Here is a 21,277-nt window from a genome sequence, read left to right as displayed (position 1 = left end):
CCTGGCACATTGTGTAAAATATAAATAAAAACAACACACAATTATTTACAAAGACTTTTGAACCTACATTCAATTGAATAAACTGAAGGCAAGATATTTTCTAATGTACAAATTGATATTTTTTTTAATTTATTTTTTGGGCCATTATTCTCTCATTTTGAATTTGATGCTTGCAACACATTCCAAAAAAATCTGGGACAGTGGCAGCAAAAGACTGTAAAAATGTAGGAATGCTCAAAAAAACATCAATTTGGACATTCTACGGGAGTCCATTTCTCAAAGCCCTTTAGTGATAACGCAGAGTCTGCTAACCCTGAAACGAGAGAATCTCTGACTTTTCCGTTTCAAAAAGGGACGTAACTCAAACCAGAGAAAGAGGGGTAACTCTCACCAGTTTCAGAGAGAGAGGTGACTTAAGCTCTCGGTTAGTTACCACAGTCACAGACTCTCTGAACCTAACCTGGTCGTGACCAGGTTTAACTCAATGAACCTCGAGTTTCTCGCTGTCCCCGCCCTGTTTCAGAGCCACACACTCCCTATCATTTCCTCATTCATTCAATTCGCAGGCATGTTTTGGCGTAGCTTAGTTCTGCTGTGAGCGGCACGGTGTACAACTGGTTAGCACGTCCGCCTTACAGTTCAGAGGTTGTGGGTTCGATCCCGGCCGCGGCCCTCCTGTGTGGAGTTTGCATGTTCTCCCCCCGTGCCTTCGTGGGTTTTCTCCGGGCACTCCGGTTTCCTCCCACATTCCAAAAACATGCATGCTAGGTTGATTGGACGCTCTAAATTGCCCCTAGGTGTGATTGTGAGTATGGTTGTTTGTTTGTCTCTGTGTGCCCTGCGACTGGTTGGCAACCAATTCAGGGTGTGCCCTGCCTACTGCCTGATGACAGCTGGGATAGGCTCCCTTGTGAGGATAAGCGGTATAGATAATGGATGGATGGATGGATGGATAGTTCTGCTGTCTGTCATTAAAAAACATCGGAGTCAGTATGTGAGAAGCCCATTACACTGAAAAAAATGATGTGTATCTTTTACTCAAATTCATTTCGACAAGTGGTTGCACAAAATAAAATAATCTGAATCCAGGAGACTATACATCTAGTTTAAAAATGTATCTGGATATAGGTGATTTTATTTTGTGCAACCACTTGACAAAATAAAATTGAAAAAATTCAACCATCATTTTTTTCAGTATAGGCACAGGGTGGAGGCAAAAGTGGCATGTTCTTTTGATAATAATCCCATACCTGGATGAAGGTGCAGCATTACTATGCGGAGAATTAAATATTTGTCGGGAGATCAGACCGTGCAGTGATGTTTTAGCATTTCCAGAAAATTATCTTTTTGTTAATTTTCACACTGAAAAAAATGGTGTGTTGAATTGACTCACTTTTATTTCATCAAGTGGTTGCACAAAATAAAATCATCTGGATCCAGATACATTTTATTTAGATGTATAATGTACTTAAAAAAATATCTGGATCCAGATGATTATACTTCGTGCAACCACTTGAAGACATAGAAGTGAGTAAATTCAACAGAAACTTTTTTCAGTGTACCGTTCCACGTGACAGTCCATCATCTACATACACTGAAAAAAGTGTTTGTTGAATTAATCAATTTCAATTCATCTGGCAGGTGGGTGCAAGAAATATAATCATCTGAATCCTTTTTTTCAGTAGACCATACATCTACTTTAAAAAATGTATCTGGATGCAGACGATTTCATTTTGTGCAACCACCTGATGAAATATAATTGAGTAAATTCAACCATGATTTTTTTCAGTGTACCCCCATAAGATTATGCCGAGGTCGTAACTGTTTGAACAATGTTTTTATATTTCATCTTCAGCTTTTGCCAAGTGCGCTTCCCGCGAGACTGCACTTGAATGAAATCAATTAACAGGATTGCATTCAAGCAGTTTTTACCTGTCATCTTATTGTGATTGCAAAGGACTACATTGAAACTTACACGCCTCTTCCCTGTTGCCATGGTGACTTGTTGAATACGGGCTCCATTGATGTTGTCTTTTCATAGTTGTGGTGCACACACTTAACTCGAGGTGAAGATATTCCGAGTTTAGTAAACTGATTATTTGAAATAAAAAACAACCACAACAATAAAGTATTCGTTGAACATTAAATACATTTGAAAAAGATTTGCAAATCATTGTAGTCTTCTTTTAGTTACATTTTACACAAAGTCTTAACTTCACTGGAATTGGGGTTTGTAAAATACTGTGACATTAATCAATGAAAAAATATCTAAAATACACAAAGTATTCAATGAATGTCCAAGTTTAAAAGCTAAATTTTTGCAGGATTTCAGTGAATTCCAAATAAAGGAGAAAGTGTGCCCTTGCATTTGGCAGGTTATCTTGCAAAATGACATCTGAGGTTTTAAAGACCGTAATGATGCTTTTTAAAAATATATTTTTTATTTTTTATAATTGTTAATCGCTAGAGGGCAGTCTTTCATCCCATCCATTAACATGAAACATGTTAAAGTAGGATTATGCTGTTCAGGTCCCCTAATCCAGGATCATTATAAATCTGCACTGCTGAACATTTGACCACCTTTCTGGAAGATTGGATTTGATCATATCAGACACTAATTTTGAGTGTATTGTGTCACAAATGCTGTCCAAAAGGTCTGGTTCCGTCACACTTAGACACAGACAGGGTGGTGGGTGTAATGTGGGTCAAACCAATGTAGGATTATCATGGAGGTAGTTGTAATTTGGAGAGAATATTAAAGAGAGAAGATCATGAATATAAAAACAGAACAGGATTAAAACAAAAGAGTCAGACCTACATACACAGCTCCCTTTTGATCTCAGCCATTCAACAGATAATCTCTCAGCGGTTCTCTTCTATTGTTTCGTTCTATAGACCAAAACTTTGAGCGTGTACAGCAATACCGTGTCACTTGAAGGGCTGAAACAAGTACTGTTCAAATAAATGAAACCAAATATGAAAATCAGAAGGAGTACATTCGGAGAATGCGTGGCTCGATCTTGGCGCTAACATAATACAATCAACTATTGAAATTGATAAGATTGGATGTTTTTCTCAGTATGTCAAAATGTATGACTATAAAGTACTTTTCTAAACAGGAAGATGTGAGACAGGAGAAGAACAAGAGTGAGAAGGTGGCAGGAGGTTGAAAGAATTGCTTGAAAGGGTTTAATGCGCTAATACAGTGCTTATAGTTGACAGATGCCGGGTAGAACATTAAATCTGTGTTGCATGTTTGTGATTTTCTTTTGGCCCCCAGGCACTAATGCTATAATCTATACTCTCCCATTTACTTGAATTCAACATGTTGATGGCTTGCTGCTTTTACCAAAGTAAATATATTGCCACATTCATGTAAACATTACATCAAATCACGTCGAGAAGCTCCATACACAAAACAGTAAGCAGGGTTTCTATTGGTTGCTATGACCACAATGTAAGTCTCTTTACAAATCATTGTCTTTATTCTGTTAAATGAGCTTCAGTGTGCATTGACAAAAAGAAATAGCAATGATTCTGTTGAAAATATGGTTTGATAAAATTTTGTTTGAAAATAAAGTAACTGAATATTTTTTAATGCGATAAACAACACTACTGCATTTAATCATTTTCCTTACCATTTGTCCTGTTCTGCATCCCAGTTGAGATGGGTTGAGATGCACACTGCACACTGGAGTTGGTCCCAGTCAATCGCAGGGCACAAGACAACGATTCACACCATCATTGTGTCAGGGAGAGAGAGCGATAGATTGGGATTACTGGAGGGTGGAAAAAAATGTGTCTGCAATTCCCCTGACATACTTTTTTAAAGGGTGCACAAATCAGTTGTCCAAATATGCAATTTTTAAAATATGCACATATTGCCATGAAAACAAATAATGTTGTATTTTGTGTTTGTGAAAATGTACTGTGGTCAAATAAAAGATGAATGGGATACTACCAGACAAATGAAAATATGATGCATCAAGCAGCAGGGATGAAAGAGAGGCAGGGATGAGGGAAGGAGGAGCATCCACAGTAAGAGACGTGCCTCAGATTATCAACCGGTGTCAGATGCTCTACAAACAGATAAAGAGGACAAAAGGAAAGAGCACACATCTCAGTGCATGCAAGTTTGGCAGAAAAGATGACAGACGTGAAGAACATGTCATCCATGGAGGTGCCTGAGGGAAAGTTACTGAAGAAGGTCAGTTGATGTACAGATCTCATAATGTCTTCGACTTGGTGGTGACCTGCATCCTGTTATTATTCATCTTTTTTGCCTTCCTCATTTGAGGCCTAACTTGCTTTAAACACACCCCCTGTTTGAGATCCACAACCATCTGTATGTGTTGGTGTGTCGTACGTGCTTTATGCTGCCCAAACAAATAAACTTGCTCACAGGACAAATATTTTTCCCCACTGTTCTTATAATTGAGTATTGCATTCCACACAGGGTTCCATCAAAAAGAAGATTGAGTCTCTGAGGCGTTGGAGTTCAGCTAGTATAAAGAGGCCTCCAAAGCCAAAGGCCAAAACCTTAAGCCTGTCCTCTCCTGTGGGAGACCGTGATGACCTTTGGCTGCAAGAGAAAGATAGAGGGAAGCTGCGGCCCATTGTTGACTCTGTGTTTGGACAGGTAGGATTCTTAACTCAGCAATATTTTGTTGTGAATTGTTTCATTCATCCTTGAACATGAGTTCAGAAGAGATACTAAGGAACCCGGGGGTGGGTGGGTAACTTTGGGGGCGCGGGGGTTATTGGGGGGTGGTGTTGTTCAATCTATTACCAGAGCTGGGCGTTTTACAAAAAATTCACAGTCCATTTATCGCCTTCCGCCTACAGCTGGGGTACTCTTCTACCATCCGTTCATCTGCTATTTTGTACGGCCGGACCAAATAGTAATCGCCAATAGGCCGGTGCGACTATCATTTTAAACGGGCTTCCGTGAGCGTTTCTGACTACCAACTACGACAAACTTTTTAAAAAATCGACAAACGACCACTAGTTAAGGGAAGCCAATTTTAGGGTAGAAATGAAAACTTTAATAGCTGGGCTATATTTGAAACGAAAGACTCACAGATTAACCACAGCCGGACTGAACGTGTCTCCTTGAAGCACCTTCCAGAACCCTATCGTAGCTGACAGGAGATGACACAACTCATGAACCGTTTAAGATAGCAATGTTATTCCGGATTCTGGAAGCAGAGACGTGGAGCTTTCTGTCCATACTACATACATTATGGTAGCTGACTTTTATTTTTATGTGCGGGGGCGGCGGAAGCCGTACGTCATAGTGGAAAGTGACGAAGATTATATGTTTTTCGTATCACCGCAACTCAAGAACCGTTTGTGCTAGCAATGTAATTCCAACGGATTCTGTAATCAGAGAAGACGAGCTTTGCATCGATAAAACGTAGGGGGCATTTTATTTATTTTAATTTTTTTGCAAAAGTGCGCAATTACATAGACGGGGGAAAAATGGGCTTCCGACTATGCTTAGTCCGACTATTTCTTTAAATTTCCCGTCTATCGTTTATCGCCTACAAAATGGACGTTCGTCATAGGCGGACCGGTCCATCACAAAGGCGGTATGTCCAGCTCGATTACATTAATGCATACCGGGGTGCAGTAAGTTTGTCAACATGACTTTCACATTTGGCAAATTGTGAGTTTTGGACACGTTACCGCGGTGACTGTAAGATGCATTATTTTATTTTACCTTCAGTTGGTTGGTTGATGTTGTATTCCACAACTCTTGAGGAGTTCCAACACTTTACTTTCTGATGGAAATCAAATGAGCATCTGATGAGTCTGATTTTGGAGACTTTGTGACAAAAGTGAAATCCCTTCATGATTTTATTTAGGAATATTATGACAACAAAATGATGGGAAATTGCTCTTTGTGTTACTGCATGACAAAACATTTAAGCATTTTTTATACGGCTTATCCTCATTGAGGTTCTGGGTGAGCTGGAGCCTATCCCAGCTGACTCTGGGCGAGAGGCGGGGTACACCCTGTCGCCAGCCATTCGCAGCATGAGTTTTTACTTTATCCTTCATGGTAAAGTAACATACTGTCATCTTAACTTTCATGCAGTTATTTTCAGGCTATGTATATTAGCAGTGTGTTTTTAGCTATTAACTCTTTTCACTACTAATCCATTATGTGCCTAATGTACCGTTAATAGCTGGTTATGCTTCACTGTAATATTTCCAGACCAATGTTCAAATGTATGACTTAAGCACTTATTTTTTTATTTTCTACTTTATATTCAAGTTAAATTTAGCATAGCTTCTTTGTCCTCGCCTATTCTCAATTGTTCGGTGTGTAACACGTTTAGTTACTCCTTGATCTTCTTGAGCAATAATAATTCAATGTTCATTTGCTGTTATGGGGGCGCAGTGGAAGGCTAGACTTTAGCTGCTAGCTGTAAGTGGTGTAGAGTAAATTAGTGCCATAGGCCTACTTAGCATTTGGTGGATCCAAAAGGCTATCGCTAGCCATGTTCACTAGTCAGAGGCTGACATTCACTCTATTTTTTTATGGAGTGTTATATGGTTAGTGTGCCAGTCACTTACACCTCCAGTCCCTTATCTACAATCTCCTGTGTGGGAACTCATACCAATCAGTATTGCCTTTGTACCAATGTATTTTACAAAAACCGACACCAAGAAAAGAAGAACTCGGACTCACACCCAAAATCCCCTTTCCCTAATCGTGGGTGCATTTGGAAATCCGCTCCGAGCACTCAGTGCTTCACTCTTACTGTTCAGAAACAAATGTTGTTCAAATATGCCCGTTTCTGTTATGAGCGCCCCCAAAAAGGAAGCGTCTTATTTCATGCAACACAGAACATTACATGGTGTCAGAGTTTTGTTGACCGTATGCTTTTGAAAACAACAAGACTGATGAGAGGCATCGGAAGTGCGACACCGTACATGGATTGTGATTCGGTGAACCTTCCCGACGCATCAAGCTCCTGTTGTCTGGACTCCTGGAGGGAAAGGAGGAATCAACCCAATACAGCTACATACTTTTGTGGATAGGAGGAAGAGGTGATATTTTCAATACTTGGACATTGACAAGCGACGAAGCTAAAAAGCTGGGCACTAATTACGGACATTTCGAAGAATATATCGTGCCCAAAACAAATTCCATCTTTGCAAGGTGCAAGTTTAACGAGAGATTACAAGGCGAGGGGGAATCCTTTGAAAAATTACTTACTGAGCGAAAGCTATTCGTGAAGCAATGAGGCTACGCTAACAGTGAGGAGATGGTGCATGACCAAATTGTATTTGCCACAGACTCACCCCCAGTGAGAGGGACGCTTTTAAATCAAGGCTCGGATCTCACGCCGGATAAAGCCATTGACATTGCATACTCATGTATGGGGGTCTGTGACTGTTGGCCAGCGTCTTTTTGGTCTCTCTAGGCTTTATGGGATAGGAAAGTTCCCAGGTGAATGCAGTCTGCATGTAGATCCCTCTGCTGTGCTAGTTGTATACCTTCCATGAAGAATACCGTTCATGTTACGAGATCGCTTAAAGCAGGAGTTGGACGACATGGAAAAAAACACCATTATCACCGAAGTCAATCAGCCCACAGAATGGGTAAATGGACCCACTAAGAGGAAACCTAGGGTTTGTCTCAACTCTTGTGACTTAAACAATCCTCGTGACTTCAACAAGTCAATCAAAAGGCCACACTACCCTCTTGGATGACATCACTCCAAAGCTGGCTGCAACGCAATACTTCAGTGAAATGGACGCATGTTCAGGTTACTGGAACATCAAACTGATACACGATTTGTCCCTGCTCAGGCCCTTCAACACCCATTTTTGGCAGATCCAATTTTTTTCTTCTGTTTTCCACATTTCAACCAGGAGACAACATAAGGTACCAACAAGAGACAGGAATGTGGAAACCAGCTGTCATCCCCCAACCAGCTGAAACGGAATGCTCGTGCATCATCCGCATTGATGAAGGACAGACATTTTGCCGCAACCAGCGATACCTAACAACAACCAGGTCTAGACAGGCACGTATGAGGGGGTAGCCACAAATCGCGCTCCAGCACATTTTACCATGTCTAACTGACAAATCCAGTCACTTGGATGCGGATACACTAAACAAGCTTGGAATTGCATTGGAAGACTGGAAGTTGGGTCTCAGTTCGTTGTGAGGGATAGCATTAAGATACTAAGATGTGGAGCGGAGGAGAGAGACATGAGATAATAAAAATATGTGAAATATGATATATTTGGGGGATTTACTTTGGTTGGGCATAACATTTATTTGACACGACCACCAGCCGCTGAACCAGTGTGTAACCAACCCGAAACTCCACAGCAGTTTCAGCCAGAACCAACTGCAAAAGGGACTAGCACGCCACACACCAAAGAGCACATGTTGCCAACTACTCGATCAGGACGTGTCATAAAACCAAGAGATATTCTTGACCTGTGATTTGTAGGGAAAGGGTGTAGGCGGATTGCTGCCCTCTATGACACAATCACATTACCTACGCATTCATTGTTTAAACATACTTCATGCAAAGTTGTTTATAATTAGAAATGTGAACATACTACAAGCTAGTGAGCTAGAGAGAGAAAACAAACTGTTGAACAATGTGGTACTGCACACTGCTGTTGTCTTGAATTTAATGTTTATTGCACAGGCACTTAATTGGCATATCAGTGATGTTGTTTTTGCACTAACAATTTTGAATTGTAATATATGTGCTTGGGCGGCACGGTGGTCGACTGATTAGCACGTCCACCTCACAGTTCAGAGGTCGTGGGTTCGATCCCGGCCCCGGCCTCCCTGTGTGGAGTTTGCATGTTCTCCCCGTGCCTGCGTGGGTTTTCTCCGGGTACTCCGGTTTCCTCCCACATTCCAAAAACATGCATAGTAAGTTGATTGGACACTCTAAATTGCCTCTAGGTGTGATTGTGAGTGCGGATGTTTGTCTCTGTGTGCCCTGCGATTGGCTAGCAACCAATTCAGGGTGTCCCCCGCCTACCGCCCGAAGACAGCTGGGATAGGCTCCAGCATGCCCGCGACCCTTGTGAGGTATGGGTAATGAATGAATGAATGAATATATGTGCTTTATTAAAAATAATTTTTAAAAAAAAGAAAAGATAGAAGGGAAATGTATTTGAAATGCAAAGTATGTTGGGTGGGTAACACGATATATGCTGGGAACTGTCGGGTAGAAAGTCCAAAATGTGTTTTATATATATATATATATATATATATATATATATATATATATATATATATATATATATATATATATATATATATATATATATATATATATATATATATATATATATATATATATATATATATAAAAATGTGTGACTGCAGTTGTATTTGGCTTGTTCAACCGTTAAACCTAACACATCTCTCGGTCCAGTGACTGTCAGCGGTGAAACACAGACACATGAACGAGTTGTCGTATTGCATGCTTATTCACCAGGAAACAGTATTCTTTGGCACTAACACTTGTAACTGAGCGCATGTGCTCCACCTCCTAACTGCTGCCAATTGTTCTAATCCGGGTCCCGCCTTCAACATTCCTGTGCTGCTTTGGCTCAGACGTTCAGCATGGTACCTACCTACTACTGTAGGTAACTAGGTTTGATAAATAAAATAGCCCCTTGAGTAACTCAGGTAAAGTTCACACACTGTCAAAATTTCATGATATAAAAAAAACCCCTGATTATTCATCCAATTTCATCACCCAAAAATTATTCTGGTTAGCGCCTTTCGTTTTTTAATTCTATTTTTTAAAGAATCAGAATTGAGAATCATCAGGAATCGAAGAACTGCAATCGGAACCAGAATCGTCCAAATTCAAACGATGCCCAACCCTATTTATTACCAATGGGGAATGTCGGTTGATCAGGATCCTTCAGCAAATTGTATTCAATGTGCCATGCTTTGAGACACATATTGGCAGTTGCAACAAAGGCAAACATGTATCTCTCCAGCAAACTGCAAGTATGTCACTTTTCTATACACTACAAGGTTTAGATATTTTAGACAATAGTTACTTGTATCCCACCCACACATACACACAAAAAAAACATACAAACTGATTCATTTCAGAAAAGGGTGGCTTTCTGTCTGTTTTTAGCAATACTACTGTAAATACTGCGTATCCAAAACTTTGAAACAAAAATCCACAACAAGTTAATTTCAGATACATTCTTTGAAATTCCAGTCCATACAGTTTCAGTCCTCGGCCAGTAAAATTAAAGAAAAATACTAGTTTGTAATTATTTTGCAACATGCAACTGTTCTCATTGTAAAAATAAGTCATCATGCTCTCAAGAACAAATGTATCAGATGATGAAGGTGGTGGGGGCTCTAGGATGAGGGCCAGAGGCTGATGGATGTCATTTAGAAAGAAAGGCAGAAGAGATTGATTGGGATTTGACAGGGATTAAAGTCGAGTTGCAATGAGTAAGACGACAAGACAGCCAGATGCACATCATTCCCACCACCACTTTATTTTTCTCGCAATATGAGACAGAGGGAACTTGGGGCATGAAACGCAGTCCGGACACAAAGATTTCACCAATATGATTCAGTGTGTCAATTTGGCCACCCATTTACCCAATTTATTCCATTTATTTGTCAGGATCAACCTATCCCAGCTGACTTTGGCCAAGAGGTGGGGGGCACCCTGAACTGGTTGCCAGTCAGTGACATGGCACTATCGACAAACAATCAATCACACAAACGTTCAAAACTATTAACTAACTGTTTTTTGGAATGTAGGAGCAAGCCAGAGTAAGCAAGGAAAGTCCAAATCAACACGGGGAGAACATGAAACCATAAACTAGGAGGCAGAGGTCCTAACCAAATGTGACACGGTTTTATTAATTAACATTTACTTCATCTTAAATGATCTGGTTGTTTTTTTTGCACTATATGCATTTATTTATAAGGAGGAAATTGAGTCTGAGTGGACCATGTTCGGACCGGCCTATAGGCGATTACCATTTGGTACGGCCAGACACTATGGCGGATAGCGGACGGCGGAAGGGTACCCCGGCTGTAGGCGGGAGGCGATGAACGGACCGCAAATTTTTTGTAAAATGCCCAGCCCTGGATAGCACCCTATAATCTATCAGAGTTAAATAGAAAACTAATTTTGACAATGATTTTCAGCTCTGTGATGTTACAGAGTTGACAAAGTGATCTGCAGTTCAAGGTAAATTATGATATACAGTCATTAACATCATGTCCAGCTTTATCCGTCTTATGAAAGTAGGTTAGCAGCTGTAGCCTGCGCCTTCACCAAAGTGGCATTTATTACAGCAACAGTTGTGTCCTCTACCATGGGATAGAGATCAAGAACACACAGTTCTAGCCCGTGGTATTTGTCATGTACTGCATATGCATTATCCTATTAATGGATGAAATAAGTCATCCAGTGGATGTCCTGGACTGTACAGAAAATGTATACCCTACTTTTTGGTCCTATGCCAACTCAAAAGCAAGTGCAAAAGCTATCATGCCCTTTTCAGCAGTGGGTGAATGTGTGAAAATAATAGCCGTTGACCATACATGGTTTCTGTGTGTAAAATCATGTCAGATTAGACAAAAAACAAAACAAAACGTTTTTTCCTCATTAACCTAACATGTTTTTTGTTTTCCAGTACATCTGCCCTCTAAGTGACTATTGAATGTTCATTGAAATATATTCATCATTTCATCAAGCCCTCATCTTCTGAATAAATTAATAAGTTAAAGTTAGTGAGCTGATTTAAAGATGTACACACGCAGGAGCCAAAATGGACTTCCTCAAGTTTTTTGTTTGCTATGAGTGGGGCTTATTTCAGAGTGCTGTTGTCACTCATTTCAGTTCTAATATACCTTGACACTCCAAAAAGAAATAACGTCAGTATGGTTGCTTTTGCAACACATTCCCGCAGACACACTCTGAATGCGTGTTTTCTACCAAGTTCATTTCATGCATATTTAGCTACCCACTGTTGATCGACCGCTAAATTGAGACATTTGCCTTTCGGCTGAGCTCCTTCTTCACCACCACAGAGTGATACAAGGTCCGTATGACTGCAGATGCAGCAGTGAGCCGCCTGTTGATCTCCAACTCCATTGTTCTTTGTGAACAAGAGCCCCTAGATACTTGAACTTCTTCACTTGGGGCAGGATCTCATCTCTGTCCTCTCGACATGCCTTTTCTGACTGAGGACCATGGTCAGAGTTTTGGAAGTGCTGATTCGCATCACTTTCGCTTCACAGTCGGGTGCGATTCACTACTGTGAGAATTGGAAATTGCGACTTGATGAAGCCAAAAGAACCAAATCATCTGCAAAAAGCAGAGCACAGTGTTTGGGAATCAGAGCTTTTGAGAAACGACTCCTTACCTGTAACCTTTTTTAAAATAATGCCACAACGATTTTAACCACATGCTCAATTTATGACACATGTTGAAGTAGTCTCTGCTATATTAGTGTTTGTATGTTTGTATACACAACATGACAGCACACCAAACTGCCATTTTTTCTAAACTGGCCCACATCAAATTTGAGTGGTCCAAATTCCCAATTTTTGGAGTCTGTCCATCTTGTTGTTTACTGCCACAGCACAGGATTTTCTGACCCAACTTCTGTGTTAACGGCTGTCGAGGGAATACATATAAATTGTCAACAAAGTGCTGTTTGGAATTTTCTCAAACCACAACTACTGTTTTAAAATATTTTATGTATTTATTTCCATCATTTGTTACTCTTTTCTGTTTTGAAATTATCTTGTGCCACTACTCTATTTAATATGAATCCTTAAGTGATTGTGTGTGAAATACATTGTGCGGAAATCCCACTCCAGGGCTGAGATTTGCTAATCTGATGGCTGTCCAGCTGCGTTAGTGAGCTAAGGCGCACACTATTATATAACCGAGACAATGTGGATTGAATTCAAGTCATGATGTTTATCATCTCATCAACCACCTTGTACAACATAATTTAGATTTACATTGTGCATCCAATTTCAAAGTCAAGGAAATCAGCGCTGTTTGGTAATTGTGTTTCCAAGACAAAAACCGACTGAGTGTCGGAGAAAATAAAAGTGCTTTAACCTTTCAGCATCTTGCTGTCTTGTGCTGCATCTCTCTGTGTATGACCTCTACTGTTGGCCATTCTGTATTGCAATTTGAGTGCAGCTTTCGCTTCCCAACATCCAAAAAGATGTGCTCTGCTGCACTCTCTTGGCGACGTTTTGATAATGCAACATGTGGAAAGCTGTTCTCTGCGCAACGACTCATGGATCTCATTAATCTCCAGTGGCTGTTTGTTCGCGCATTGGCCAAGAAGCTGCACTTGTCCTGACTGGCAGTGGACCAGTTTTTTTTCGCAAAAAAAAAAAAGTCCCCATAGCACATTTCTTAAAGTTAATCAAAAGGAACATTGCTGTCCCTTATATTATTATGTGTGTATATATATATATATATATATATATATATATATATATATATATATATATATATATATATATATATATATATATATATATATATATATATATATATATATATATATATATATGTATAAATACATATCCATCCATCCATTATAGATATCGCTTATCCTCACAAGGGTCACGGGGCGTGCTGGAGCCTATCCCAGCTGTCTTCGGGCAGGAGGTGGGGGACACCCTGAATTGGTTGCCAGCCAAACGCAGGGCACGCAACGACAAACATCCGCACTCACAATCACACCTAGGGGCAATTTAGAGAGTCCAATCAAGTTACTACGCATGTTTTTGGAATGTGGGAGGAAACCGGAGTACCCGGAGAAAACCCACGCAGGCAGGAGAACATGCAAACTCCGAGACGAGACGTCTCACGAGATTGAGCCCGCGAGAACGAGACGAGATTTTTGCTAAATTTTGAATATAAAAAAATACCTAATGTAATTTTTTCAGTTTTCAAAATGTTTTTTATCTAACTGCAAGAAAATTAATCATCTAGCTCTAAAGTGCACATGCAAACAGGAGTCACTTTTGTTACATGCTCTCAAATATTTCTGCAAGAATAGCTAAAGATGAGATCTTTCCTCTTATTGAATACTTTGACAAAATACAACTGTGCTCGTAGGGCGGTAACGCAATTGGTGATAGTGTTTTATGTTAATTTATTGGCTTTATTTATTTATCTTTTTATTTTATATATTTGTTAATATTTATTGATATATCTATTAATAGATGTATCACAGCCTCTTATTGTTTTTATTTATTTATTATATTGTTTGTAAAGTGCTTTGTTACAGCTCTAGCTGTTATGAAATGCGCTATATAAATAAAATTGTATTTTATTGTAGAGTTCAACTTGTTTCTCAGTCGATCTTCAACAAGAGGAATGTCACTGCGTCTGTCAAGATTTCTGCAACTCGTCGTAGTTGTGGGCTCCTCAGAGCTGCAGATACGGCACCCCGCTGCTCTAAGTCGCGAGCCATCATGTCCAAAGAGTTGTCCTAGCGTGTGATTACGTCCATAATTAGTCTGTGCGCGGGCAGCTCGAGTTGTCTTCATTGAGACGTCAAAAGTGCTGCTGCTGTTGAGCATCGGTGAAAAAAAGAAACTCTGTGGTTTGCTTGACACGTCTAAACAAACATCATACGCGGCCAACTTTGAACCAGCCGCAGTAGCGTTGTGTTCATTGCCTGCACGATAAGCACTTAATATGTGGCTCAAAGCCAGCCTCTCGTATCGCCACATGTTGCAAGAGTTGTCGGTCACAACAGCGACTCCGTGATTTGGCCTCGGAAGTTCCCATTAGGTGACAGCTCCTTTTAGGACATCTGCTATATTCACTCGGACTGCAAAACACCGTCAAAAGAAAATAGATCTCGTGCTGTGCACGGACGAGAAATCTCGTGGCGTTCTAATCCCGCGAGATCTCGTAGTACGAGATGTCGTCCCATCCCTATTATATGTATAGTATATATATATATATATATATATATATATATATATATATATATATATATATATATATATATATATATATATATATATATATATATATATATATATATATAGATATATAGATAGATAGATAGATAGATAGATAGATAGATAGATAGATAGATAGATAGATAGATAGATATAAAGAGGTTTCCGTCTATGCTTAACCCATTTATTTTCAGTTTTTTCCCGTCATTCATCAGCAGTCAGCAAAACGGGCGTCCATCAGTGACGGATAGACGGACTGCTCCGTCATATAGACAGAATGCCCAGCTTTGCATAATATGCATTATCCTGACAGGGTAACTGAATGTAGTCATTCACTCGCCAGACTTCTGTGCAGCCAGCGTAGGTCAGTTCAGTTATCTATCTATCCTTTAACATTTGAATGTTGCAAAGTTGTAAAAGTAAATGTCCAAGTCTTAAAATTGCATGTCCCTTGCTTATAACAGGAACCCAAATCAAGCCTTTACTCTCATGTCCAACATTGCGCTTTCCTCTAATCTGAAATGCCAGGGATTAAACAGACATCCAACTCCCCATCCGTAATTCTGCCCATACACCTCCCCCTTCCGTGCTCTCTCATGCACATGCAGAGTTGTGCCAGGCCTGTCATTTTGAGACCATAAACATGATGTTCGAGGGGTAGAGAAAGGAAAGTAGGTGGGATGGATTAGATGAAGTTGGTCCAAATTCAAGAGATCACTCGCAGTAGGGGTGATAGACAAAATTTATTTTTCGTGAGAGAGAGAGAGACAGAGAGCCAGAGAGAGGGAGAGAGAGAGAGAGAGAGAGAGAGAGAGAGAGAGAGAGAGAGAGAGAGAGAGAGAGAGAGAGTGTTCAGTCATGCAATCAGAGATTGTGGGTTGTTTCAGCCCGGATATGACCAGGCTCTCCGATACTGACCTATCACTCTTCAGCAACTGTTCATAATATTACCCTTCAGGTCTTAAAAGTCCTTGTACCAGCCTCCAATAACCTACTGGAGTTTAGGATTGGACGCAGCACCATGCGGATGCATTGGCTCTATCTGGACCTGTATAAAGTTGGATTGTAGCTTGTTCACCCAAGACGAAAGTTTGCTTGCGGGTGTTCAGAGGCAAAGCCCGATGATGTGCGCAGAATGTAGCACGCTGTTGGATTTCGGACTGTAATGTGACTATTGAGGACGAGCAGAAGTGGGACACAGGAGCAGTGCTGACTGGACAAAAAAGGGGAAAAGAGAGGGTGGTGATGGGAAATATTAACAAAGCATCTAGAAAAAACAGTACAAAGAGTAAGGTAAGGATGAAGTACTGCTTTTTGCTGGATAATATGCTCTGTTATATACATTACACCTTAACAGGATATTTATCAAGCATTTTCAACGTTAATATCTTATGTTCAAATAACAATGTCAAAGTCTTATGAACATTCTATATTAGATACTACAAATTGCATTGCAGTGTAGTGTTGAGTCAAATTCATTTTTTCAAATGCGTACTTACTTATGACCATAACAGTGAGTATAGTAGAAATGAATATGCTACACTGCTGCCATTGATCATTTTAGTAATTGGATCCCCTCTTCTAAGGGAGTGTCTCCTGTCGAGCGAAGTGGGTCCCCACTGGCGACAGCCATGCTCGGGGGCCTGAGAGATGCAGGTGAGATGGACACAGAAGAAGATGAGGAAAGAGGGAGCGAACCGGAGTTCGATGAGCCGCTCTGCGCTCTGGTTAAGAACTGCAACATGTTGCACAACATAGTGGGGCCTGCGTGTGTCTTCCTCAAACAGGGCTTCGCACAGAGCCAGCTAGTATGTATGACTGCTGCACACACTCTCAGGAGATAGACTGAAACATCCCTTACTCTGGAGACATATAGATGATTTTCTAGTACAGATTTATGTCATGCAATCATACAGTAATATGTAGCGATCAATAACAGGCTAGCAGCACTAATTGAAAAAAGGCATTAAGAAAGAAGTGTAGTCACAGATTATGGCTGATTTACTGAGTTATAGTCCACAAGGACATGAAATAACCTTGAATGTAGAGAAGTCTTTTTACGACTGGGCTTAAATACAATATCTTGGCAACATTTTACCATATCCATTATTTCTCATTATCTTACACATTGATTATGTTAAAAAAGGTTCAAAGTTACCGTGTAAGACAACTTTCAAACAGTGGGACAGTAGTACTAATTGCTCTGTTGAAAAGTAGAACAACGCCTCACCAGGCGTGTCAGTGCTACTGTATATATAGATCGCGTTTATTACAAATAGTGAATTTGATATATCAATATTTTTTTACCACTTGTCCTCACTACTTGCATGTTTTTAAATTGTTGGAGGAAGCACCAGCAGAGAAAATGCAAATGACTGGCTAGAGTGTGCGTTCGAACTGCCAATCTCAGAACCAGATGTGGCAGATGTGCTAACCCCTCCACTACACCGTGCCGCCAATCCCATCCAGGGGCATCAGCATCTAATTTTTCATTCAAACAGCAGCCTATTGGATGGGAACTTTGCATTATTTCATTTATTTTCATTTGACCTTGTGCTTGAGTCTAATTAATCCTTTCTTGTAACAAGTGGACAGGAAAAATAATTTGAGCTACTATATTCTTTTTATCACCACACTGCACAGTTATTAAACTCAAGGCCTTCAGGCTATGAGATCCAGCCCACTGTCACTGTTGACTTTTGTTTGAAATTAGCAATATATTTTTTAATAACAAAATTCAGGGGCAATTGTGTAATATCATGGTGGTGGTCATTGAGATCCCTACGCAGACATATTAGGAAAGGAACAATCAATGTAAATGTAATTGTGTGTTCTTGTCATGGGCCTAGTTCCTAAACAAAGACACAGAGTATCTTCGCTTCTGGAATACGTCATGACTAACTGTTTTTTGTAAAGTAGTGCAGTACAGATGCAACTTCCACAACCAAGGCACATACTGAATTGTGAATTTTGGTGTACCGTGGTCCGTTACACCTCTAGTAATTATATTGCACATTTATGCAACTGGCTACACGGTGGTTAGTGTTTTGCACATTTGCCTCACAGGTCTCAGGTTGAGGGTTCCAATCCATTGACAGCTTCTCCGTGTGCTTGCCAAGGTTTTTATGGTTAGCCAAAAGTGACAAAATAACTAAAAATTTAAAAACATTTTCATTAATTTCATTCATGAGCTTTCAGCGTTTATTTTGAATGTATTTATTTCAGTGTTGCTGTACATAGAGAAGAAGGAAGGTCGAACAGTCGTTTGCGAATTGTAGCTTACTTTATTTTATTGCATAATACCTGTTGTTTTATCTCGCACTCAACAAATACTGTTAAAAAAAGAAAATTAATTACTAACACTAATCAATTACTAACGCTAATAAAAACATTACTAAAATGAAGCATTTTAAAAAAGTTTTTAAAAAACCTAGTGCAAAATACAAAACTCTTAAAACCCCGGTTATTGTGCGGGTTTTCTTTGGGTACTCCGGTTATGGGTACTCCAATTGAAGACTCTAAGTCCAGGATGGGCAAATGGTTGTCTGTAGGCCACATGTTGCCTGCACCCACACTCAGAGTGGCCCCTTACACCGAAAAAAGGTTTTACTAAATTTCATTTCATCAATTACGTAGTTGCACAATATAAAATCATCTGGATCCAGATACATTTTTAAGTACATAGATGTATAGTTTACTTTAAAAAAATCCAGATACACTTTTTAAATTAAACTATACATCTACTTAAAAATCCAGATACATGTTTAAGAACATAGATGTATAGTTTATACATCTATACATCTACTTAAAAATCCAGATAATTTTTTTTAAAGTAAACTATACATCTACTTAAAAATTTATCTGGATCCTGCTGATAATATTTTGTGCAACCACTTGAGAAAATAAAAAAGTAAGTAGTACATAAATTCCATCCACCATTTTTTCAGTGTAGATCGTTTATGAAGATTATAGAAATGTCTCCTCCACAGTACCAGTAATAATACAGTTCACCGCTAGAGTCCGACATCGCACATTTGCGCTTCAACCGTGTCTAGAAGATAGCACATGGGCGGGCAGATGCATCAGCCAATCATCAATCAAGCAGTGCGGCACGTCCTGGATGCTACTTGGCACACTGCAATACAATATATATTGTCTTTTTGTAGTGGCCTAATAGCATTTATGCTTAATTCAGAATAAGACCAATATGTAGTGTAGCAGCAAATCTCATCGTGAAAGAACCCAATTCAATAAAACAAGCTCCAAAATCTTAATTTGTCAATTTTCATATTTATTCCAATTCATTCCAATTCAATCAAGAACCATACATGTGAATGTGTGTACAGTATGCAGGTGAATTAATGAAACTGCAGCTGACAATGAAACTGCAGCTGACAAAATTGGTTTAGGATGGAAAAATAAAAAATGATAAGCTTTCGTGGTTTGTAATACAATTTAGGGCTGTAATCTCCTTGTGTTGTCCCTTCAGCAACCTCTAATCCAACTCTGCGTTATTCCTGCTGATGATGCCACAGCCGCGCAAAACAAATCGGAACAGATGTATCCTTGTGTCACCTCAACACCGTGTTACACATTTTTATGCATTTAGGATTTAAGTACAATGAAAGGTTTATTTTTTCCTGGGGAAATCTTTGCATATGCTGTATCCCGTGTCAATTTTAGCAATTGATCAATTTCAGACAGCATTGATAGTGGGTTTCCCAGGTGAGTATTATGAAAAGCACAAAATGGTTACTGGATATTTCAAGAAAATCGTCATACTAAGTCATTTCTGTGTGGCTCAGAGAGCAAATGGCTTCCTTCCAATATATGCCCATTAAGAAATCTTTCTGTTAAGCAAATGCATCGTATTAAGAGAGTAGCTTTAAAAAAAGACACTGATGAGTAACGAGCAGTTATTTGAAGCTGCAGGTCCCCAAAGTCAAGTATAAAACTCTATTTTAGCCACACCTCTAACCACAGCTGACAAGGAGAAACATTGGCAGTGGGCACAGAAATACATAAAGACAATTAATTGCACTCAACGATAAATGCCATGCTGCTATGGATGGTCCAGATGTATGGAGTTACTAACGGTTGCTGGATCAACACCATGTCCTAAGAAGGCTGCGACGCCAAACAAGGTGGGGCGGGGTCATGTTTTAGGCTGCAATAAGGAGGGAAGTGATGTGGTAGGCCCTTTTAGGGGAGCTGAGGGTGCAATGAAGGCTGTAAAATATGCAGTATTTGTAACTGACCATTTCCTGACATGATATAAAGCAAATATCAGGCCTTCATCCCTCGTCAATGTGGCGTCCTAGACGAGATTTTTAACGGCGCTGCCCTCTATCGAGGATTTACAAAAGACATTTCTGTAGTTTCTGTCATTATGACACGTTTACAAAGTTCTCTGGAGTCAGTCAATAAATTTGCCCTTCACCCCACCGAGAGCGACAGTATACCAATCAGCCGTTATTTAGTAACTCAAATTTTTAATCTATGTTAGTTGTTCCATGATCTGGGTTAGTTGTCAAGATACTGGAACTATTCGCAATGTGCAGCTTCCCCACTTGAAAGAGATATATTCATCCACAGAAAATAATATCTTCATTTTATTGAAATGATACAGCAATGTTTTTGTCTCTTTTAATTTTAAATTCAGTAGTTTGACAGTTCATTAAAGAGGAAGTCAACCCAAACATATTTGTTGCCAAAATATGTTCTCGGCAAGCCCACTAGTTGAAACAAGCCATTCTGATAAATATTGCGTTCGTGGAATAAGAGTTAATCCACCCCTTTTTAGTCATCTCACTGGGCGGCCATTTTGTCACTCCTGTCGACTGAAATTGATATCACAACTGCTCAGGGCTCAGGTAACGAGCAATCACGGGTGACCTGTTTTCTGAAGCTGAGCTGTGATTGGTCATTTAAGAAGTTTCCTTCCTTATTTTAGTCACTAGATATGAGGTCCATTAAGTGCCGCTGTTTCCTCCCTCCCAGAGATTATCCCCACCTCAGTGGTGTCGTACACACATTTAATAATGCTGTTGTTGTTAGTTGATGGGGGCACAGTCATTAGTATAGAGGGTGAAACGCATGGGACTCAGTACACAACCCTCGAGGGAGTTGGTGCTGTGGTCGATGGCTGAGGAGAGGTGGAGGCCTACTTTCATCATCTGGAAGTAGTTCGTCAGGGAAAAGATGCAGATCGAGTTAGGCACGCCCAGGCTTATTCACCAAACTGCTGGGAAGGATGGTATTATAAACGCTGAGCTGAAGTCA

At 39.8% G+C, this 21,277-nt stretch overlaps 1 protein-coding gene across 3 annotated transcripts in view; it reads left to right on the top strand.

Annotated features, from left to right (window-relative positions):
- Positions 1–2,310: 2,310 nt before the first annotated feature.
- The window catches only part of cabp2a (calcium binding protein 2a), a 29,064-nt gene continuing 10,097 nt past the window's right edge, over positions 2,311–21,277 (top strand). Inside the window, exons 1-3 of one of the 3 annotated variants that reach the window (XM_086033954.1) lie at positions 2,311–4,207; positions 4,457–4,639; positions 16,582–16,803. In XM_086033954.1, coding sequence (XP_085890080.1) covers positions 4,148–4,207; positions 4,457–4,639; positions 16,582–16,803 — 465 coding nt within the window. In that variant the 5' untranslated portion in view covers positions 2,311–4,147. Of the gene's footprint in view, positions 4,208–4,456; positions 4,640–15,859; positions 16,289–16,581; positions 16,804–21,277 lie in introns of those variants that run through there. The other 2 variants (XM_086033953.1, XM_086033952.1) reach the window with 2 other exon arrangements.

The sequence above is a fragment of the Filicampus tigris genome, chromosome 6 (genome assembly GCF_054856515.1).
Source record: "Filicampus tigris isolate MCC_2025a chromosome 6, RoL_Ftig_1.0, whole genome shotgun sequence".
Lineage (NCBI taxonomy): Eukaryota > Metazoa > Chordata > Actinopteri > Syngnathiformes > Syngnathidae > Filicampus > Filicampus tigris.
This window is presented reverse-complemented; position numbering and strand designations above follow the sequence as displayed.